We start from the raw sequence: 18,128 nt of genomic DNA on the forward strand, positions 1-18,128 counted from the left end.
GTTACCTGGTTTATATACCATCATTTCTAAGGCAACATAATGTAAGGTATATTGACTGCTCTTTTCTTTAAATAAAAATAAAATTGAAGCTACAAAAGAGTTGTGAGTCATGAACTATGGAGAGAGGAGAAGAGGGGAGAGGAAATGGTCAGTGAAAACTTATAAAACACTAGTTAAATTCTGAAAGTTAGTTCAATTTTGGCTAGTTTGTACTTTCTGGATATGGATAGTGGACACACAAAGGTAAAAGCAATTTGTATGTAAGAAAGGAAGTCATCACACGTTTTTAATTTTATAAATACTTGTATTATTTATTCTGTTTTGGAGAAGACACAATCTGTACGTCACTCAAATGTGTGTAATATACAAGTATCTGAGTAATTATGGATGAATTTAAGATCGACAGCAGTCATGAAGGTCCTGGACTCCCAATCTGTGGGTTCTGCAGGGTATGTCTTCCTATTCATGCTGATACACCTTCTCAGACACACAGCCAGCATCAGGGCTTTGTCTATTCCTCAGCTGTAGCTTAACACAAAAGGAATTCCCTTATCTGAACAAAACATATTCACTCATCATGGATGACTCAAATGTAGTAGGGATAACAAAATATACAGTACTTGACCACAGGGAACTTTCAGCGTAGAGAAAGATTATAAATGAACACAAAAATAAATGTGTAATTACATACTGTGAAAAGTACTATGCAAGAAGAATACTGCGAGTAATAAGGAGAGGGGCCTAAGATATGAATAGGGATTAAAGGAAGGCATTTCCAAGTAAATAACATGTTTTCATATAAAGTCAGACCACAACTGCATTGAAATCAATGTCTCCAGAAGTAATGTGGTGAAAATATACAATAATGCCAACTTATCTAAGGAAGGATGACTTAAGAGAGCTACAAAGGGGTCCCTGAGAAGTCTGTCAGCGCAGGCAGCCTGACAGAACAAAGCAATGCTGCTGCTGTCGCCATTTATCAGATCCTTGTAGCAGGTATGTACAGAGGGTTCCCAAAAGAAATATGAAGTCATTCAAGCAATTATCTCCCTTACTCTGTGAGTCAGTATGGGGTGGAGTTAAGGGTTACTTCACTCCGTTGTAGCGCTAGAGTTTAGAAGTTTGGTACAAGTCTTAGACCTCAAATTTCAACAAGTAGAAAGGTCACCTGCAGTCCTAGTCCCACTCCCCAGGATTCCAATTCAGGAGCGTGCAGAGGCCTACGAATGCCTTCCAGGTACATTAATGACTCTGGAGACTCTCAAATCTCCTTGTGACACACAGTCTTTATGTGCAGGTGCAGGAAGTGAGCATATACTGCACAAGGCCCCCCACAGTGCTTGTTTACAGGCTACCCTGGAAGCAGGATCTGAATAAACCTCACAGCCTGGGGCTAGGTTCCTGCCCAGACAATTGACCAGAGGTGGCATGTGAAAAAGACAGAGAGCGCTGATGACTCTCTGGAGGCTGAGGAAACATTTCCCCGCTATAAAGCCAGGCAGGGCACTAAGGCACCCATCAATGGGAGCAGTAGGAAAATGCACCCAACAGAAGAACTGTGGAACAAAGTCAGGGAAACAGGAAATTAAAATTCATATTTCCTAAGAAATCTTCTAGCATTATGTATTATGACCACACACTTTACATGTTATCTCAATTTTAATCCCCATAAAATCTCAGGAAGGAAGGTATTATTATATATATATAGCATAGATTTTTAAAAAAAAAAAAAAAAAAAAAAGCCTGTAAGAAAAGGAACTTGTGCAAGCCAGGTTCAGATCCTAGATCTCTCAGGTACCAGTCCACAATCCTGGAGAGCTAAGATTAAACAAGCTGGCTATCAAGAAAGGAGAAAGAGAGTCCCACTCCAAAGACAACAGTAATGCAAGAAGATAGAAGTAATGAATAATGGGTTAGGAACATTGAAACTATAAATAGTGCCTTCTGGTAAGTGACAGTGGGCTCACAAGTTTTGAATAAAGGAAGACATGCTACTGGTGAGGAGGTAAAAAGATCAGATACAATGTGGCCAGTCATGAATGACTAACAACAACAAGGACCCAACAGTTCATATAGTGGTTGCTGAGTGACAGGTTCCAACAGACATCTGCCCCTGCCCCAAAATGTTGGTATTTCCTGTGATGAATAATACTTTTGTAAAGAGAAAAAATATGTGGTGGATGCTTCATTGTATTTGGGGAGAAATGAAAAGTGACTGACAGAGCAGGAGTTTTCCAGGAAAGAAGTCCATGACAACAAGAGGAACAGGCAGAGCAACAGGATCCAAACAAGACACCTCAGCTGAAGTAAAACATTCTCCCAGCATGGGAGAGCAGGCCATCCCCTTAAACTTTCCTGAAAAATTCAGTCCCAAAGCCATTAGTCAGGGCAAGGCATAAGGGTGTCAGTGCCCATGCTAGGTAAGGAAAGAAGGGAGAGGTGACTGAAATCTCAGTGACAGCAACAGGTGACTCATCGGCACAAGGAAATAAATCAGCCAAGTAGTTGTAAAGAGAAAATTAGAGCCTGGTCTCTTACAATCAGAAAGAAACCACAAGATGGAAAGTAGAAAACTGAGCAGAATCCTCTGATATCACAGTAGGATTGGAGGTATCAGATTACACTCATGGATTACAATATATACACAAATAAGAGAAATATGAACATGAAGGAGGAGAGAGGAGGAGAGGGAGAAAGGGAGAAGGCGAGACTAGTTCTTTTTTTCCTTTCTTTGTACAGATTATTTTTTTATTTTTTACAGACCGCACTTTGATTCATTATACACAAATGAGGCACATCATTTCGTTTCTATGGTTGTACACAAGGTAGATTCATACCATTCGTGTAATCATACATGTACGTAGGGTAATGATGTCTGTCTCATTCCACCATTTTTCACAACCCCCTTTCTCATTTCCTTCTACATAATCTAAAGTTCCTCCATTCTTCTCTCACTCCCTACCCCCCCACCCCATTATATATCATCATCCACTTATCAGGGAAAACATTTGGCCTTTGGTTTTTTGGGGTTGGCTTATTTCGCTTAGCATGATATTCTCCAATTCCATTCATTTATTTGCAAATGCCATATTATTATTCTTCTTTATGGCTGAATAATATTGCATTGTGTATATATACCACAGTTTCTTTATCCATTCATCTGTTGAAGGACATCTAGGTTGGTTCCATAATCTAGCTATTGTGAATTGAGCAGCTATGAACATTGATATGGCTGCAGAGACTGACTAGTTCTGTATTAAGATCTGTAAGCAATAGTAACAATTACTATTATTACTCAGATAATTACAATTACCCTGACAGTTATAAACAAACATACCTAACTCCTGGATCTTGCTTTTTTAAATACTATTCTTCACTAAAAAAGATCCAGGGCTCTTTATGGAAAGAGTTGATTCCAGGGTGAGGTAGGGAAATACAAGATAAACCTGAAATATCTTACTGTTCTTGATGATAAATAATTGTTCAAACAATGATTGGGCCATTTCAAAAGAACACAGAACTGAAATGAAATGGCTAAATTTGTGGTAAATTCAGTCATCATAACAAGTAGAGGGTAACTGATTGTAACCCACTGAATAAAAACAGAAGTCTATGATGACTAAATCTATCTGAAACAGAAATTCAGACAGCTGGGATAGGGGGTGGATACGTTGACTGGGATATCTATAAGCCTCAAAATAACTCCCAACAAAATACTTATTAATTTTGGGAGATTAACTGTATAGATATCTGATAGGTACAATCTAAACTGATGGTGCCACCTCTATGAAATGGAATCACAACCATTTACCACCTGAACAGGATGCACTGAGAAGATCGCAGCATCACTTGTGGGGTATTCCAAACAGAAAAACATCATAAAATAATTGGCCTACGACCTTCAAATTGTCAAGGTGATGAAAGCCAAGAAAATAACTCAGAAACTGGTCCAAATAAAGGAGATTAAAGGAAAAAGATAAGAAAATGTAACGTGTGATTCTGCCATGAAACTACTTTATATACTGGGCAAAAGTGGACAACTGGCAAATGCTAAATGGTGCCTGAGGCTTGAATAGTATTAACATGTTAACTTGCTGATCCTGGTCATTGTACTGTGGCTTACAGGAGAATGTACTTGATGGCAGGTAATATACTAAATACTCAAAGGTGATAAAGCATCATTAGTAACTGAAGCTAAACCAGTTCTAGTGGGAAAAAACTACCTCTTTCACCCAGTAAGGAAAGAAATGTGACAGTCACAGGTCTTATCCCAGACATTCCAGTCCAATTCCTTAGACTCCGGTATTCCTTTGGACCTTAAATGTCTCCCAAAGGCCAAGTGTTGAAGGATTGGGTCACCAGCCTGTGGCTACTGGGAAGTGGTGGAACCTTTAGAAGTGGGACCTCATTAAAAGGAAGTTAGTTCACTGGGGGTGGGCCCTTGAAAGGGAGGGACATCGAGACCCTGCCCCTTCCTCCCACAGCCCCGATGCCCCTGCTCACAGTTCTCTTGAGGTTACAGCTTTCTCCATTATGGCCTCCAGCCAAGATGTTCTGCCTCACCCCAGGTTCATATGACCATGAACTGCAAACTGAAACTTTGGAACAAAATGAGTCTTTCCCTTCTTTTAAGTATCTTGCCTCAGCAACAGAAATCTAACACAGACTCCTTGAATGTATTTGTCAATTATCTTACACAAATTGTTATGATCTATACCACAAAATTCAAAGTATGGATGGCATCTGGCATTTGTAATGCTAACTAAAGGGACTAGTTACTCACCAAATTTAAGGATGAAAAACAGTACGTGTGCACACATGCACGTGTGTAGGAATGTATGTACATTCATGCACATAGGGAGAAAATCTTACCATCTCTAACCTACCTTATTGAGACTGACTAAACTCAAAGATTTAGAGTTCAGTGAGTGGTATCTAGAATCATCCCTCGCTATTGAACTTTTTTATTCCTGGCCCTGTATTTGAGGACTAGATGTCCCTGTGCTGGTCCTCAGAGGTGGAAAGGGAATGAGAATACTGGCTCCATCTCCTGATCAACAGACAGGAGAGTCAAGTGTAGAGCAGGCTGTTTCCTTCCAGCATGGTAGAGTCAATCTGCTGAAGAGAACAGCTCCTGAAGGATGGTTCCAGTGGACCAGCCTAATGCTTTCGCCACAGCAGTAAGACTGAAAAATAATAGTCCACATTTCCTCTTTTAACTACTTCATTTCCAAGCCAAGAAATGTAGATTAAGAGACAGGTTAGGGAATATGTACTTCTCACCTATCCAAATTTTCTATATATTTTCTTTTATTAGACAGCATAGACTTAAACCTTTGGGATCATGACCACTATTTAGACAAGAATGCTAAGATCCCAATACTCTTTTTGCTAAGGAGAATATTGATTCTGTGTGTAGGTGCCTGCACCTGTGGAAAAATTAGGTTTAGAGTGGAAATTTAGTTCTTACACTTCTACAGCAGAAAAACTTTCTTCTTAGCAGATAACTGAAAGTACATTGTTCCTTAATCAACACACAAATAATCTGCATCTATCATATAAAAAGTAAATTACTAAGAAACTACAGTCGAACAATTCCTTAATGTTTTAAGGTCTGTTCATTTGTATATCTTCTGTCATCTACTCTTCTGCTACACGAAATCTGATTCACATTTTTAAACATCTATAGCCATTAAACTATCTTATCAATTGCTCAGAAGCTCTGAATTCTAGGGAATTAAAGTACAAATGAGTAAGTTAAGAAACAGAGGCAGCTGAATGGACACAGGGACTTCCTTTTCTCCTAGATTCTTAGAGTCTAGTCCACAAAGTGTGGTGTCTAGGTCACACAATTTTTAGTATTCATCATACAACATGCTTGCCCTCAGCAATCCAATTTTGTATTTTAAGTCTTAAGGTATCAATATAAGAACACTTCACTTGAATGGTTCTATGTCTTCTGTGAAATCACAGCAGAAAACAATCTACCATTCCACACAATAGTAGACTCCACAGAGTGTCTTTTTCCTTAAGTACAATGCCAGGAAAAAAATCTCTCTCTGTAAACAAATGTGCATGCTTTCTTTCCACAATGAATACTATGCAATTCAATGCTCTATAGAGAAGGGAATGGTCCTTTTTGGCCCAACAGCCAGAAAACTGAAAGTCAAATTCAATTATAATGAGCTCCTCTCAGGAGCCTGGTACCTTCTACTCCATATGATCTTTCCTTAGCTGGTTTATTATGTCCTTTAATTGTATCAAATTCAAAACTTTCCAAAGTACCTATAGTATGTATGTACATGTTATCATGTCTTACAACTTACTTTTATATCATACTGTTTCTGGTATCATTATATTGTCAATGAACAAGGAGGCTAATTTAGTAAAGACCAAGCAGTGTGCATCTCCAACTCCCCTCAACCATTCCCCAAGTTACTGAGTGACCGAGCGAGGAAAGCAGACCCAGGCTGCTGTGTCTGCACAGCCACGCCCACACATCACCTTTGCAGTAATCTGCAGGGTCCTCTTGTTCCTCATCATCTGATCCCAGGATCTCCTCCTCTGGCTCTGGGGGTGTGGGGTCTGGCAGCGGTGGTGGTGGTGGCGGTGGTGGTGGTGGAGGAGGAACTAAAGGAGCTTTCTGTTGAGGCTCCGGCCTGAAACAGTGGAAAGAAAACACCTATTTACTCAGAAGTATATCTTGCATTATGGACACATAAGGGAGTTTCTGAATATAGGAAAAAAGAAAACTTGTCACATGTTAAAAACAAATGCTGATTAATGTCACTTCATTCATTTTGACTGAATTCAAGTAGTACTTCAATATATACATCAGAGGGAGGGAACTACTCTTATTAACTAAAGCATATTTTTTTAGACCTCTTTTCACTTGGAGCTTCAATATTTCTTAAGGCTTGACAATGCTGTGAAATATCAGTGAAATGAAAGCGTATCCCATGATATACAACGTTAGTTAGTTAGAAAACATCCCACAGCAACTATAAAAAGACAGGTGCAAACAGCACTAGTTTATGAAGGGGTATGTTTTCTCCTATTTGGAAATTAGAATTTCCTTCCCATAGAAGGAGTTAGGAGGGAGACTGTTTCTAGAATAACTCATAAAAGGTAATTAATATATACAGTAACTAAAGTACAGTTATTTTCATTTAAGAATTCAGTTATCTATCAACCTAACTTATCAAGAACATTGGCCCAAACTAGAAATTAATAAAGTAAATCTCCAGGGCTGGAATCTCGGCTCAGTGGTACAGTGCTTGCCTCGCACACACACGTGAGGCACTGGGTTTAATCCTCAGCACCACATAAAATGAATAAATAAAATAAAGGTATATGTCCATCTACAACTAAAAAATCTTTTTAAAATAAAAAAATAAATCTCTAGCAACTCAGGAGGCTGAGGCAGGAGGATCACAGATTGAAGGCCAGCCTCAGCAACTTAGTGAGATTTGAAACAACTTATTGAGACCCTGTCTCAAAATAAAAATTTAAAAAGCTGGGGATGCAGCTCAGTGGTAAAATGCCCCTGGGTTCAATCCCCAGTACCAAAATCATTTAATTAGTTAATGAATTAAAATAAAGAACAGATCTACTCTTGGGTCAAACACAAATAACATAGAGGTACAAGATTTGCAAAGGTCGTTTCTATTTGCCCCAAAAAGGTTCAATGATACTTAGAGTATATTTTATAAAGAATAGAAAAACCTATAAAGCAAAAAAGTTTGAGGTCTTAAACATACAAACTTTGAGAAATCTAGAAAAACCCACACACATATTAATTACATTTGCTTAAAAATAAAACACTCATAATGGGATTCTATAAAATCAAACTTGCACTTAATATGAAAGTTAATTGCTATTTCTAATCAGGTCTCAGTGGGGGAAAACATGAACCCAATGTCTTAACTTGGATGCCAGAAGCCCATCTATCTCTTAAGCTGCTCTCCTCAACTAGCCTTGGAGATGTGGGTAAAAAGTAGGGTGGGAGCAGATGTGGTAGGTACAAGGGCACTGGGCTGATGAGGGCGTTCCCCAGGGGCAGTATTCAGTAGGCTGATAAGAGGCAAGGAGTCCTAGTCATGGGGAGGCAAGGGGAATCCCAGCATCAAAATGGCAGACATGTACCCTTTTTTGCCTGCCCAGTGTACTTAGTTCTCTTTCTAAAAAAAACACCTGGATTTCCTTTAGGACTGCTGCTATTCCCTGCTTGACAGAAAGCTGATTCCAGATCTTTTCTCCCCTTACTTTAGTACAGCCTAACAAAGCCAAAGTTCACTCTCCAGCATTGGAACCTTGAGAAGGCAATCTGTCACAGGAGCCAAGGTCATCGTTAGGTGCTATGAAAAATCAGGGAGAGAGGAGCTGCCCTAACTACTGCCTCATTCTTTCTTTCTTTCTTTTAAACCACTGCCCCTTTCTAAGATGATCCTCTACATCCTTGTCCAATCTCAAAGTTCTCACATATCCTTTATTACCTTGCTTAAGCTAACTATAGCTATTAATGGATGTGGCTTGCCAACAAAAGCTCAAACTGCCACAACTGAGACAAAGGTACAAGGGTGAAAGGCAACAGAAACAACAAATATCATGAGGAAAGAGAAGGGATCAGATACAAAAGGTAAAGTGAAATATAAATGCTAACAAGTATGGATACCTTTAGCAGGGCACCTAAGAAAGTAAAAAATTACCGCACTGATTTCTACTTGCTAGAACTTATAAAGGCTCAAAAGTTACAGCTCCCTAAATAACAGACATTAAGAGTGTGGCAGTGACAACATTCTGAGTTACCTGTTGGTCATAATGGGACACTAAAAGGGAATAGTCACAAACACACACATAAGTTTCACAATATATCCAAATTTCTAATAGGCCTTGGGGAAGTGCAATAATATTTCTGGCAATCTTGTAAATGCTCATTTTCTTTTTAAGAGATGTAGCCTAGCTCAAAGAAGTCCTAGGCTTACGGGAGTTCTGAAGAAGGGGAATCGATAGTCTTACCACAGAAGGGAAGAATGAGAGACAGTGTCTGAAGGGCACTACTACTCCCTGCTTGACAGTAAGCTGCTTCCAGATGCATGTTCAGGGGTATGGGCACACTCTACCTAACAAATTGGTCAATCAGATATATTTTGAAAGCGATTTTTTCCTAACTTCGAAATTCTGTATGAAAACAAAGTGAGTTGATTCACTAAATTTAAAGCACACTGTATTCACTATAGAAATGATTTAAGAACAAAAGAAAGATCCAGTTCTATTAAGTGCAGTACACTACTATGCTCAGCACTATTCACATTTGGGTCAAGTTACTGATGGTTGTGGGAACTGTTTGCTGCATTGTAGAATACTTACCAGCATTCCTGGCCTTTACCACTACATGTCAGTAGTGCACATACACACACCCCAACTGTGCCCACCAAAAAATATGTCCAAACATCAACAAATATCCCGGGGGTGGAGAGCATCATTCCAACTTGAACCACTGCACTAGAGATATTTTCTATTTCCCTCAGTGGAACAGACTCTATCTGGGGGAACAGAGTCAAATTTTCATTGTCCATTTCCTCTCACTTCAGAGACTCAGGCACATTCTTCATAATGTGTGTCTCCATTATTCTTAACAAAATGCTGAGCTGCCAAAATAGCTTAACAAAATTCTCAGACCCTCTGGTCTAAGTGAGCAGTCAAATTACATCCTGCCAGTGAGAAAACTCCTCAAAAGCCAGTTCTACACCAAGTTGAAAGGCTGAGGTCGGGCTGGGGTTGTAGTTCACTGGCAGAGTGCTTGCCTAGCATGTGCAAGGCACTGGGTTCGAGTCTCAGCACTGCATATAAATAAATAAAATAAAGGTCCATTGCCAACTAAAAAAATATTTAAAAGGAAAAAAAAATGGCAGAAGTCAGGGGCTAGGGCTGTAGCTCAGTGGAATAGCACTTGCCTAGCACGTGCAAGGCATTGGGTTTGATCCTCAGCACCACATAAAAATAAGTAAATAAAGGTATGCTGTCTATCTACAACCACAAAAATTTTTTTTAAAAGACTGAGGTCAGGATATCATGAAGTACAGAGAATGTTCAGTGATGGTGTCATACCAAAATATCTAGAACCGCACACCCAATACATTAGCCAATGATCACAGGTAGGCAACAGGCATTTGAAATGTGTCTGGTTCAAATTGAAATGTGCTGTAAATATAGAATACATACTGGATTTCTAAGACTTAGTAGAAGAAAGTAAAGTATTTTATTAGTAATTGTTACATGTTAAAATGTTTTTGTACATTGAGTTAAAGTATATTATTAATCTCACCTGGTTCTTTTACCTTTTTTGAATGTGGCTACTGAAATCTTATATTACAAGAAGAACACAATGTATTTCTACTGGATGTTACTACTCTAGACTCTGGATTCAACCTGTACCATACTTGCAGCTCTGCTTATAGATTCCCATTCACATCAGTGATTCTTTTCTCAAAAGCTTCTCTTACTAACCTACTACATAGCAATTAACATAGATTCTCAAATGGCTCAGCTCATCATAGTGAGTATTGATTCAACATGTAACAGTCAAATGCTGTAGTTCTAATCATTGATTCTTCTTCAACCCATTCACCTTGCTACTGCCTACCACACAAGAGTAGGTGGGTAAGTTTCCCTCAGTGCAGGCACACAGAAGCCATGCCACACCATCTTCAAGTCATTTTGTAGAGGATTCTAGAATAATGCGAAGCTGGTTGAATCTCAACTAAAAAGCTGAGAGGGAACAGATTATCTCACCAAATATATGCTCATGAAGGTCAGAAAAGAGACAACTCCCATTAATCCTAATGAAACACCTTCAAGAAACTATTTCATACAAGAGATACTAGAAGCACATAAAAACAGCCATGGGATTAGGGAGGACCCAGAAATATTTTCAACAATGGTACCAAGACAATTAAATGACTGGGGGGACAGTCCTTCCAACCAATTGTACTGGACAAACGGATACCTATATGCCAAAAAAAAAAAAAAGTTGGATATTTATACCATATATAAATATTAACCCAAACTGAACCAAAGAAACGATAGACCCAGGACTACATAACTCTGGGGAAGTGGGGGGAACAGGAGTAAATTTTCATGATCTCAGGTTAGGCCATGTTTCTTAGATACACCACCAATAGCATAAACAATAAGAGGGAAAAAGGATAAACTGAACTTCATTACAACTAAGAACTTTTAGACTTCGAAGGGTATTACCAAAAAAATAAAATGGCCCCCTGAATGGAAATAAAGTGTTTGCAAATCATAACTGAAAAGGGCCTGATATCTGGAATATATAACTGAACAATAAAAAGAAACACCAATTTAGGAGGCTGGGGCATAGATCAGTAGTAGGACCCTTGCCTAGCATGCACAGGCCCTGAGTGAAATTTCCAGCACCAAAAATTAAAAAAAAAAAAAGAAAAAAAGGTTAAAATAAATTAAATTTTTAAAAATGAGTAAAGGACAGGAAGTAGTTTAGTGGTGGAGCAACATGCAACTTGCCTGTCATTCACATGGCTATGGGTTTGATTCCCAGCACCACTGAAGGGTGGGGGATTATGAAGGATATTGCTCGAAAGAAGAAATGCCAAATAACAAAAACATATGAGAGAGTGCTCATCATAATTATTAGGGAAAGGAAATCAAAATCACCCTAAGATACCACCTCACATCCACCAGTTTAGTTAGTATTAAAAAAAAAAAAAAAAATCAGACAATAACAAATATTAGGAAAGATGAAGAAATGGGAATTCTCATACAGTATTGATGAGAATGTAATATGGCACTGTGATTTTGAAAAACAGTCTGGAGGGTCCTTTAAAAGTTGATATGGAGTTAACATACAACACAACATATCTAACCTAGATTATAACGAAGAGAAATGAAAATATATTTCCACACAAAATCTTGTCCAGGAGTTTTCTCAGTGTTATTACTATTCATAAAAAATAAAAGCAGAAATAACCCAAATCTCCATCAGCTGATAAATGAAAAAACAAAATGTGGTATAACCTTACAAAGAAATATTATTCAACAATAAAAAGAAATAAAGTGTTCATACATGTTACAATTTTCTAATGAGGTGATAGTTATACAATTCAACAGGCACATATGTTCTGCTTTAAATACTTTAAATGGGTAAAATGCTTGGTATGTGCACCATACCTCAAAAAGCTATTTTAAAAATACAAAAGAAAATCTATACAGCTATGAATATTTTTGGAGCACAATTATACCTTTACAAAGTATATACTTCCAAGAAAATCAGAAAAATCCACATTCAGATTTCACCTAAATTCGTGGTGAAAAGCATAATGTAGTTCTTTAAAAAGCAGGCTGATGGGCACAGTAGCACAGGCCTGTAATATGGGAGGCTAAGACAGGAGGATCACACATTTGAGATCAGCCTCAGCAACTTAGTGAAATCCAGTCTCAAAATAAACAAATACATAAACAAACAAATGGTGCTGTAACTCAGTAATGGAACACCTCCGGGTTCAATCACTAATACCAAAAAAAATAAAAAAGTTCAGAGTCTGAAGTTTACACAAAGTGCTAATTTAAGAATATGTTCTCACAGAAGAAATATGCCACATTTCAGAGACAAGGACAAAAAATTTTTAAAGTTGACTCCCAACTAGCCACTTGAATTGTTCACAAAGAACTACACTGTGCCCTACATAAAACACAGTCTAATCATCACTCCATACAGGATCATAATAAAAATGCAGGTTTTAAAAACCAACAAATTTTGTTCTTTCAATATTATACTATAATACTAAAATTATCTTACTATATTTATCAACTTCATATTACATTTTGCATGTCTACTTGCTCTTATATAAGAAAAGGAAGGAAAAACTGAACAACCCAGCAAAACACACACATCATCTGCCCTAAACTGCCAAGGCAACTAGATGGGAGATGGGATTTCTTTCCAGCTGCTATTGTTTATTTCTTTTGCACAGAGGAAAGAACAAGTAAACTATACAATAAGTAGAGGGGAAAAAAAAATCATTCTCTTTGTTACCAGCTTAGGTGGCAAATGACACAATTAAGAAATGCTGTCCAATTAATCTTTAATCAAAATACAAGGAAAATGCGTTCCAGGAGAATTTCCTTAGGGAAGTTCACATAAAGTAAAATAGTTTCCTTTCCTACCCATATCCATTTCCAGATCTAAAACCCTCTCTCTCCCTCCCTCCTCCTTACTCTCCTTCTCTTAGTGTTGACTGTTAGCTTGAGAAATATCCAATTAGTATTTCTAAGCAAAGATAAAATCAACCAATACATGTACTTTCTTACCTCACTCAGTGAGTGAAGTGAATGAGCATCAGAGAATTGCTTTTGGCAAAGAATCAGTGCATAGAAAGGGTAAGAAGAATAAAAGCAAGATGCAAAGAAATTAATAAGGAAATATTGGAACTGGTGGTCCAAGGAAGAGAGAATATACACCGGAACTTAGATTTAATTTGTTAGAGATGTGTGTCTCCTGCATTTCTGGTAGTGAAACAGTGCTATTATTCATTATATACACACTGACGAGGAGGCGAAAAGGGTTTCAGAGAAAAGTTAACTTCTACTTTAGTCCAAATGAGTTTGAGGGGCAAGTGAAATACCCAGCAGCATAGAATACAGTAGGGATTGCTTGACACAGCATTTATAACTAAAAAAACAAAGGTGTGAGCTGCAAATAGAAGCAGATGTTATGAGCATGTAGCTGGCATCTGAAGGCTTTTATTAAGAACTAGTAAACTAAGGACCCATTTCCTTTTTTTATCTAAAAGCTCTGTTTGTAGGTAACCAGAACCCAGCTTGGTTCAGGGTATGCTGCTCCTAAAATGAACTGTTTATTAACAACTGTAATGGTGAAATTTGCTGTAACCACTAACAATTGCCTCATGCTACTCAGGAAATAATGCAAATGTACCACTTTGAACAAAACTTCTGCAAACTTCCACAAACTTTAAAGATATCTATAATTACCAATATAAAATGAATCAACAAAATTCAAGTGCAATCAACTCTCTATCCTCTAAGGTAATTTAGAAGATAAACGAAATACATGAAATCCCTAGGCACATGTTACACATTAATTAAAACTGAATAAAGTTTAAAAGTCTTCAATCACTCTACCCTTATTTCAAACACTAAAGTCACATATGACTAGAGCTGACAGTTCAGCATGGGTAGTACAGATATAGAACAGTTTCCATCCTCAGAGAAAGTTCTACTGAACAGCAGTGATTTGGGAAAATTTTTAGTAACATGAGTCTCTTCCACTGTATCATTATTTTTAACAATAAGATGAGCTAAAAAGAATTTAGAACACTTTTCTAAAAGACGTATGGGATGTTTTAAAATAAGCAGTAAAAAGAAATAGAAAGGATATAACAATTTTACATTAGAGAAATAATATCAGTATCTTAATACCCTTTCACTTGGCAAATTCCCTTATCAGCATTTACCCTAATGATACATTCAATGTGGCAATGTCTGCAAACAGCAACATCCTGAGATCTAAATGTCCTTCAACAGAAACTTGTTAATAACATTATGATAGATTATTGCACATCTATACAATGTAAATGCCATAAAGAATGAGACAAATGAAATTAAGGTAACTCTATTCATGACATCTAAACAAATAAAATACTCAAATAAATTTAATAAAAAAGTTGAAAATGTATTAAAAAACTACATAACACTGCTGAAAGAAATTAAAGACCTAAACAAACAGAAAAACAGTCCATCTCATATTGAGAATATTATTAAGATAGCAATATGACTCAATTATCTACAAATTCAAGGCAAATTCTATCAAAATCCCAGCTGCCTTCTTTGTAGAAGCTGATCAGTCATTCCCAGTCATGCATAGTTCCAGAATAGCCAATCTTGAAAATGAAGAACTAAGTGGAGGATTCATACTTTGCAATTTCAAAACTTCATACAAAGCTACAGTAATCAAGAGAGTGATGCTAAAATAAGGACAGACATGTAAATCAATGGAATAGAACTGCACACCCAGAAACAAGCTCTAACATTTACAATAAACTGATTCTCAACAAGGATGCCAAGACCATTTAATTGGGAAATAACAGTCTATTCAACAAATAAATGGCAATGGGACAATTGGACATTCACATGCAAAAGAATAAAGTTGGACTCCTACCCCTACCATATACAAAAAACTTATTCATGTCGAGTACAGTGGCACACACCTGCAATCTCAGCAACTGGGGAGGCTGAGGCAGGAAGATCACAAGTTTGAGGCCAATCTTGGCAACTTAACAAGACCCCATCTCATTAAAAATAAAAAAGGGCTGGGGATGTAGCTCAGTGATAAGAGTGCCCCTGAATTCAATCCCTAGTACAAAACAAAAGCAAACTAGTTTGTAATAGATCAAGTTTTAAATATAGAAGCTAAAACTATAAAACTGCTAGGAAAGGTGACCAACACCCTTAGTCATGAAAAAAGTGAAAACCAAAACCACAATGAGATACTACTTCACACCTGTGAGAACCACGATTAAAAAAAAAAAAAAAAAAAGTAATACTATGATGTCAAGGTTGGGCAAAAATCAGAATCCTCACTGCTGAGGGAAATGGAAACTGGTACAACTAACTACTCTGGAAAACAGACTGTCAGACTCTCAAGAGGTTAAACAGTTACCACAAAACCCAACAATACCACAACCTTGGTATATATCCAAGAGAAATGAAAACTCATGTCCACACAAAAACTTGTACATGCATGCTCACAACAGTATTGCTGTTTTCCCCCTCTTTATTAGTCGCTGGGGAAATCAAACCCAGAGCCTCACACATGTTAACTATGCACTCTTTCACTGAGTTATAACTCCAGCCCAGCAGTTTTATTTTTAACAGTCCAAAGAGGAAACAACCCAAAAGTCACTTAACCAATTAATAAAAAGATGGCACAACCATACAATAGAATATTACTTGACAAAAAAAAGAGAGAGAGAAATGAGATGGCATAAGCATACAATAGAATATTACCTGACAAGAAAGAAAAAGAAACAAACAAAGCTGAACAATGCTAACACATGGGTGACCCTGGAAAACAGTTCAGTACATCAAAGATGCCAGTCACTGAAAACAACATATTATATGATTCCATTATACAAAATGTCAAAGGGGAGAAATTTTTAAAGACAGAAGGTAGAATAGTGGTGAAAACAGAGACAACTGCTCAAATATATGGAGTTTATTTTAGGGGGTGATGAAAATCTTCTAAAATTGGCAGGATGATGGTTGCAAAACTTTGAATATACAAAAAACAGAATTATATACTTTAAGTGGGTAAACTTCATGATATGGGAATAATCTCTTAACAAAGTTGGTATAAAAATAATGAGGTGGCGTTCTATATGTGTTATTATGAACGACACACCATGGATGAATGAAAAGGCACAGAGCATTGGGTATGGCACAATTTGTTTTATATATAACATACAAAGAACGTGCCTTGTGTTAAGGAGCAACAAGAAACAGATAATAAGGGATCACACCAGAAAAAAACAATTCAGTGATTAATGAAAAAGTAAAGCAGCTTACTTTTCAAGAATTTAATATCCCTTCCATATTCTTTCAATTTAATGCTTCTATGTCTACAGAAATAAATTATCAATTTATAAAGAGAGTATGAACCAGAAACATTTAGGAAGCATACCCTTTGAGATGAGACGAGCCACCAGTAATTCTGACACATCCACTTAAGGCATTTGGAAAGCCCAGGGAACAGCATGTCTGATAGGCACACCAGAAGACCTTGATGCAGATGGTTCAGAGGTCACACTAAGAAATGTCACCATCTGCATATGCTACCATCATTATCATTATATTCACAGCCTTAATCTATTATTTTACTTTAATGCAGTTTTTTTTTAAATGTGCTTGTGTACAGTTTGGACATCAGGGATCAAAGTAAATCCCTAGTCAAATAAAATGCCAGTTTCAGGATCTTCAAAAAATCACTCTGCAAAGGGCTCTCACACACTGCTTCCCAGATGCCATGAGCTGAGCAACTTTCTTCAGACGCGCCTATCACCGAGGTGTGCTACCTCATCTCAGGCCCAGAGCAATGGAGCCAGCTGACCATGCACCCCAAGTTTTGAACCAAAATAAACCTTTCCTCCTTTAAAAAAAAATCACTCTGAAAAGGATGAATTGTGGTTAAAGCAAAATTAATCAGCAATAACAACACAATGAGCAAAAAATACAACATGAACTCAATAGCACTGTGCTAAGAAAAAGCAGCCAATACTAATAACCCCATGATGTATGATCCCATTTTATGTATTTATTTGTTTGTTTGTTTTTGATACCAGGGATCAAACCCAGGGACACTTAACCACTGAGTCACCTCCCAATCCCTTTTTATCTTTTTATTTTGAGACAAGGTCTTTCTTACTAAGTTACCTAGGGCCTCACTAAATTGCTAAGGCAGGCTTTGAACTCAATCCTCCAGTCTCAGACTCCCTAGCCACTGGGATTACAAGTGTGTACCTGGCCAAGATGCCATTTAAAAAACCCAAAGCAAAAGGAAAGGAGGTCAAGGTTGTCAAGAGCCAGGGAATGGGGGTGGGGGTGCTTAGTAACTGTAAAAGGGCTTCAGGAACTCTGGGTGATGAAATGTTTCCTCATCATGTTTCTGTCCATTTTTCACAACTCACTGAATGGTACCCCTAAAATTGATGAAATTCTATTTTATGCAACCACCCCAAAGGCCACTATAACCACCAGCAAATTCTTCTGTGAGCTGATCAGAATACTCCCATCACACTCTTATTGGTTAAACTCAATTTTTTTCATTATCAACTATAAAATTCTGTAAACCCCTCACAGTCATTGATGTTAACACATGGGAAACTCAGCCCTGATGTTCACTGCCTAATTTTAAACCATTCATTAACTTGCAAGAGCAGTATATAATAGATGAGAAAATAAAAAATTTAAAGTTTAACTTAAAAAGTGACTTACCTAAGGTGGAACAGAAATTCAAAGCATAAGGTGGTACTGAGACTGGTACCCATGAAACCAAACACTATAAATCTCTCTCC

General features: G+C 37.4%; 1 protein-coding gene across 8 annotated transcripts in view; it reads right to left on the reverse strand.

Annotated features, from left to right (window-relative positions):
* Nucleotides 1-18,128, reverse strand: part of SRPK2 (SRSF protein kinase 2) — a 204,787-nt gene that overhangs the window by 64,375 nt on the left and 122,284 nt on the right. For all 8 annotated transcript variants that reach the window (XM_079150013.1, XM_079150016.1, XM_079150015.1 and 5 more), the window contains one exon: nucleotides 6,505-6,659. In XM_079150013.1, the coding sequence (XP_079006139.1) occupies nucleotides 6,505-6,659 (155 nt within the window). The remainder of the gene's footprint in view (nucleotides 1-6,504; nucleotides 6,660-18,128) is intronic.

The sequence above is a fragment of the Sciurus vulgaris genome (assembly GCF_902686455.1).
Source record: "Sciurus vulgaris genome assembly, chromosome: 8".
NCBI classification, from domain to species: Eukaryota; Metazoa; Chordata; class Mammalia; order Rodentia; family Sciuridae; genus Sciurus; species Sciurus vulgaris.